The sequence below is a fragment of the Sceloporus occidentalis genome, unplaced genomic scaffold, assembly GCF_023333645.1.
Source record: "Sceloporus occidentalis isolate IW3139 unplaced genomic scaffold, rSceOcc1.0.p SCAF_160, whole genome shotgun sequence".
NCBI classification, from domain to species: Eukaryota; Metazoa; Chordata; class Lepidosauria; order Squamata; family Phrynosomatidae; genus Sceloporus; species Sceloporus occidentalis.
Genome location: NW_028317140.1, coordinates 947,012 through 952,786, shown reverse-complemented (window position 1 = coordinate 952,786; position 5,775 = coordinate 947,012). Strand labels below are relative to the sequence as shown.

Sequence of the window (5,775 nt, the reverse complement as noted above, 5' to 3'; positions counted from 1 at the left end):
GTGTCTTGTGAACCTCCGTTGCTGACAGGAGGCAGAGTGGAGCATGGGAGAGGGGAGGAGGCAGAGTGGTGTATGGGAGGGGGGAGGAGACAGAGTGGAGTATGGGAGGGGGGAGGAGACAGAGTGGAGTATGGGAGGGGGGAAGAGGCAGAGTGGAGTATGGGAGGTGGGAGGAGGCAAAGTGATGTATGGGAGGGGGAGGAGGCAGAGTGGAGTATGGGAGGGGGAAGAGCCAGAGTGGTGTATGGGAGGGGGGAGGAGCCAGAGTGGTGTATGGGAGGGGGGAGGAGCCAGAGTGGTGTATGGGAGGGGGAGGAGGCAGAGTGGTGTATGGGTGAGTTATAGTGGTGTATGGGGGGTATTATGAATTTCAGGGCATATAGGGGGTATAAAGCATATTGATATTAAGCATATCAGGGGGGCATAAAACATATCTGGGGGTAAAAGGTATATCAGGGGGCTCAGTGGCATATAGGGGGTATAAGGCATATCGATATTAGACATATCTGGGGGTAAAAGGTATATCAGGGGGCTCAGTTGCATATCACTGGCATATAAGGAGTATAAGGCATATCGGGGGCACAGTGGCATATCAGGGGCACAGTGGAATCTCTGGCATATAAGAGCTATAAGGCATATATGGGGGCAGAGTGGCAAGCTGGGGGTCAGATGTGCATAACCGGGGGCAGTTTGGTAAATAAAAAAAAATTTAAACAAGGTTTTTTTCTCATAGTTTTTATTAAATATGAAAAATAGTTAACATATGAATTAATATTTACTAATAACTTTGTATTAAAACTTAGTTTGAGAAACACTGTGTTTGGGTTCTTGTAGCTTTTATTATTATGTCAGTAAAATAAGAAGGTGAATAGCGAGAGGCCATTGCAATAAAGAGATGAAAGTGTAAATTGTACGTTTTTTATTACATTATTTTAAATGGAAAAAAAATGAATTTTTTTATCCGATTAATCAATTAATCGAAAAAATAATCGGCCAACTAATCGATTATTAAAATAATCGTTAGTTGCAGCCCTAATACATAGTAACAGAGTAACGTATATACATAGTATCAGAGTAACATATATATATAGAGAGAGAGTAAAAGAGTAACATACAGTGTATACATAGTAAAAGAGTAACATATATATATAGAGCGTAACAGAGTAACATACAGTATATACATAGTATCAGAGTAACATAAATACATAGTAACAGAGTAACATACAGTATATACATAGTAACAGAGTAACATATATACATAGTAACAGAGCAAGGTATATAAATGGTAATAGAGTAACATATATACAGAGTATTAGAGTAACATACAGTATATACAGAGTAACATATATACATAGTAACAGTAATATGTGTACAGAGTAACAGAGTAACCTATATACATAGTAACAGAGTAACATATATACATAGTGTCACGGAGCTGGCTAGTCCGACCGACTACCTCCGCTGTCTTGTGCTCCCTTAGCCTGGGACAACACACTTCACCCGGTTCCCCGGTCACTCGCCGAGACTCAGTGTCGGGTAAAACCAAACGAAGACTGATTTATTTTGGACACACAGGGCTGGATATATCCAGCAAAACACACATTAACATAAAACAAGATATTGGGACACAAACCGCCCCCTTAATCTGCCTCCCAGAGACAACAGGGGCAGTAACGGGATTAACAATACAATAGGGGGGGAGACTGATTTATACAACATTAAACTGAAACAATGGCAGTCACTCCCTGGTTGCAGATCCTGGCTGTCTGCTGGAGATAATCCCCTCAGCCAGTGATGAGATGATACTGCTGGGGGTAGCCACAGAAGCCTTTACAAACCCAGGGCCTATAGTCAATAGGGAGGAGGCCGGCAGTCAGGCTTCTCCGGTGGTCCCAGTGATGGAGGCTTCATCCATGTTTACATTCCCTCACTGTATTTCCCTCTACCACTTCTGCTAGGAGGCTGTTCCACTTAGTAAACCTACCACCCTCTCAGTAAAGGAAACCTAATTAACTTACGTTGCTTGGTGACTGGTTGATTGGCCCTGCTCCTGGGAGTTTTTATGAAGGCGGTTTCATTAATAACGTGTTCTGTTCCTTTTTCTCGAATGTATAAATTTGGAATAATTGTTTATCGATGAATAAATGATGTTTTAATAGATCATTTTTTGTTGTTTGTAAATTCATGGCCACTAGGGGGAGCCGGAGACAGATCAGGGCTGGGCGCTGCTACTCACTACCACTTACTCCTTACAATTAAATTCGAAATTTGTACAAATTTTAATTTTAACAAAATTTTACGATTTCATTAATTCGTATGAATGTCCAAAAACGAAGAGGGACCCCCAACGAAACAAACAAAAACAAAGCAGAGAGCTCAGAATTTTTGTTTGCATTTCGTAGTGTTTTTACTTTCACTCACGCTTTCACACACTCACTCTCTTACACTCATTCATGTGCTTTCACCCTCAATCTCGCTCACTCATGCTCTCTCTCACACTCATTCATGCTCTCACGCTCATTCATTCTCTCTCTCACACTCTCTCTCTCTCTGTCAATACCTTCCTACTTTCTCAGCCGATGCTTCTATGTCCCTGTCTTCTTTCTTTGTCCGCCTCTTCCTGGTTATCAGCTTCATCACCAGGCCTCACCGAGCGCTTCTGCAAACGGAGAAATGGTTGGAGTAATGGGGGAGGGGGAGGTTGTCCCCGTGGCTCCGCCCTCTGGGTGCCGTCCGAACCGAAATTCGTTGCCAGAAAACTAAATGAAAAAATTGTCCAAATTGTTTTTGGTCCATTTGCACAAATCTACTGCTTCCCAGGGAGTTATCTGATCTCCCGATCTGGCCCAACGAGAAGTGGTCCCCTGGGCAGCCTGATCGGCTTATAGGGTGATCTGGCCCCCAGTTCTGTGGAAGAGGGGCTGCCGCTCCCTGGAACTGCTACCCGTGGCCAACTCAACCTAGGTAAGAGAATACACCGCTGGGGGTGCAACTTCTCCCGGAGATGGAGGACGGGGGTCAGCAGGTGCCCCACCTCGTGGTCAGCGAGTCTCCATGAGACCCTTCTAGAACGTTCTGCCTGATAAGCCTGAAGGTATGTGGTATGCCACTCTGAGCCCCCCCAGATTTGCCCCCCCGTGCTCCTACTAGGGAGTGTCTAGTGGGTGAACGTTTTTGCGATGCATGTAGATAAACCTCTGCTGGTGGACGGCACTTTCACTGGAGCTTCTATGGCCGAGCACCGGAAGGTCATGTGACGATCATAGAAGCCCCAGTGGAAGTTCCGGCAGCAGCAGAGGATGTCCCCAGACGCCCAACGGCTCCCAAAAAGGAATATCCAGGTCCCCTGTAGTGGTGCGTGGGGATGCTCCTCTCTGGCAGTCGGTGGACGTCTGCGCGACAACCTCCGCTGCTGCCGGTACTTCCGCCGGGGCTTTTATGGTGGAGCGCCAGCGTGACGTTACCTTCCAGAGCTCCATCATAGAAGCCCCAGCGGAAGGGATACACGTTATATATTATATGTTATCGCAATGGCGGGGATGGGATACCTATGAACTGCATTAACTGGCTGCATTAACTCACTTTCCATCGAAAGACACGTGACTGAATAACTTACAGGGGGTGGGAGGGGGCGCCCTTGCGGCTTCCGTCTCCCGCAGGCAGCCTGTCCATGTACCTGTATGGATAAGGCAGCCACAGTCATTTAGTGGATACAGCCCGCATACTCCGGGGCATAGGCTGTAACATATGACATTGATGCTTGAAAAAAAAGGTCTTTTTTCAATTTTCATCAATTTTTTTAAAATTAGATGACAATTGTCCTGAAAAAAAATATGATATATATGAAACTTGCATGGGTTCACTAAATGAAGAGAATTACAGCTAAACACGAGCTCCGCCAAAGTGTCAAAACATCCTCGGTCACGAAAGGTAACAAAAAAAACCAGTCTGGTGCTTAAAGGGTTAATTGTCTTTTATTACGTTAAACAGTGTTTATTCTTCTGTCCAAATATCCTCAACATTGTCATCTATTAACAAGTCACAAGTATTTCTATGAAGCATGCGCAACGTCAAAAGAAGCCCTTACTTCTTATGACTGCAGAAAGTCTCTTTGGAAGAAACCACTTCGTGTTAGGAGGCGGGGTTGTGGAATAAAACACTGTCATTTGTGAAAGCGGCAGCTGTATTGGTATTTGGAAGCAGGACAGAACACCCCCATGGCCTTTGCACTGTGGTACAGCCTGCCCTGACTGTGATGTCATAGTGCTGTGACATCACAATGCTGTGATGTTCTGTAAAAGCGCATCCAGACACTCTGGTTGTTTCAGATTGTGAGCAGTAGCAGTACTGAGCATAACAGTTACCTGTCCACGACAGGGAGCGAAACGGAGCTTTCAATTGACTTTAAAAAGACAAAATAGGCAGAGATTAAAAGGCCTTCATTCGTGTGCACGCAATAGCCGGCACATAGGTGCGAGTCTCTGCACCTGAACATCTTTGACTGACCCCCGACAGGTACACGTTTCAGCCGTCATGGAGCGCACTTGCTCCGGCACTCCTAGCCCTGGCACAAGCAGCAGAATAACATTCACGCTGTTTGTGTTTGGCTGGGCGCTCTTATGCGGCGGATCTCTACTTTCTGTCTATGGGTTCGCGACATGCCAGTCCGACAGCTGTATCACCTACAAGGCGACGGGCCCGGTACTTGCCGGGATAGGGCTGGCATATTTAATGATGGCAGAGTTTACTGCCCAACGAGAGAGGAGAAGGAGGGAATTAGAAGGAGACCCGACGGATCCAGATAGCAGCTTCCTCTGCGGGAAAAGCCGGCAGTTTGTGCAGTTCGTAATACTCGGGATCCTGTTACTGGCTTGCGGGGTACTGATTAGTATCCCAGGACTTGTGTTTCCAGCCTGCAAGCCGGTATCCAACACAGACAAACCCCCTAAAGTCTGTGAAACTCCCTTACTGCAGACAATCGTAATCATACTAATCGTCTTGTGTTACTGCCTGGCTATCTGTCTGAGTAAAAACCGTCGGGACGGCGACTCTGAGGAGGACCCAGAAGCCTGCAGATATCAGCCGCTTCCTGTAAGTGTGGGTGACGAAGTCTTCACGGTCCCGTCAGCCCCACCTCCACCTTTTGCAGGAGGAGATGATTGGCCAATGAGCAGGGACCCTCCTTCCTACGACAGCGTCCTGTTTGAAAGGGGCGACCGTGATTCCGGCGGAAGCGACGGGGAAGACATACACACCGTTCCATGGCGATGGGGGCCGAGAATAGAATACATCAACGGGCCTATCCCTTCGGAGCCACCTCCAAGATATGAGGACATATGCCCTTCTCAGCCGGATCCTGAAGAGAGCTCATCATCATCATCATCGTATTACTCGTTTTCCCAATCATCGGAGTCGAGTGACTATGAGCTCGCACCAGGACCCTAAACGTTGAAAGACTGAACTATTGGGGGGTTTTTTTTCTAACATTTCGACTCAGTACAGAGTTTGAGCCGGAAGCGTCACCCAAAACATCACATCTGACAATATCCAGGTCTGCAGATAAAGGACTGAAATCAGACCGGGTTTTTGGTCAGTGCCGGCACCGTACATGACGCCTGTTCAAAATGTTTTTTTCCCCCCCGTGAGACTTCCACCTTAAATAACGGATAAATAAAATGACATCTTTTCATGGTTGCCCCTCAAACAGTATCTGTGTGCGTTTGTGTGTGTGTTGGATATACCGCGTGTACGAGGTCACATTATCGTATGGAATCT

General features: G+C 46.5%; 1 protein-coding gene across 1 annotated transcript; it reads left to right on the top strand.

The window, feature by feature from the left end:
* Positions 1 to 4,533: 4,533 nt before the first annotated feature.
* Positions 4,534 to 5,445, top strand: LOC149279830 (transmembrane protein 171-like). Its single transcript, XM_089500826.1, has one exon. It carries the CDS (start codon positions 4,534 to 4,536, stop codon positions 5,443 to 5,445), a length of 912 nt encoding a protein of 303 aa, XP_089356952.1.
* Positions 5,446 to 5,775: the final 330 nt, after the last annotated feature.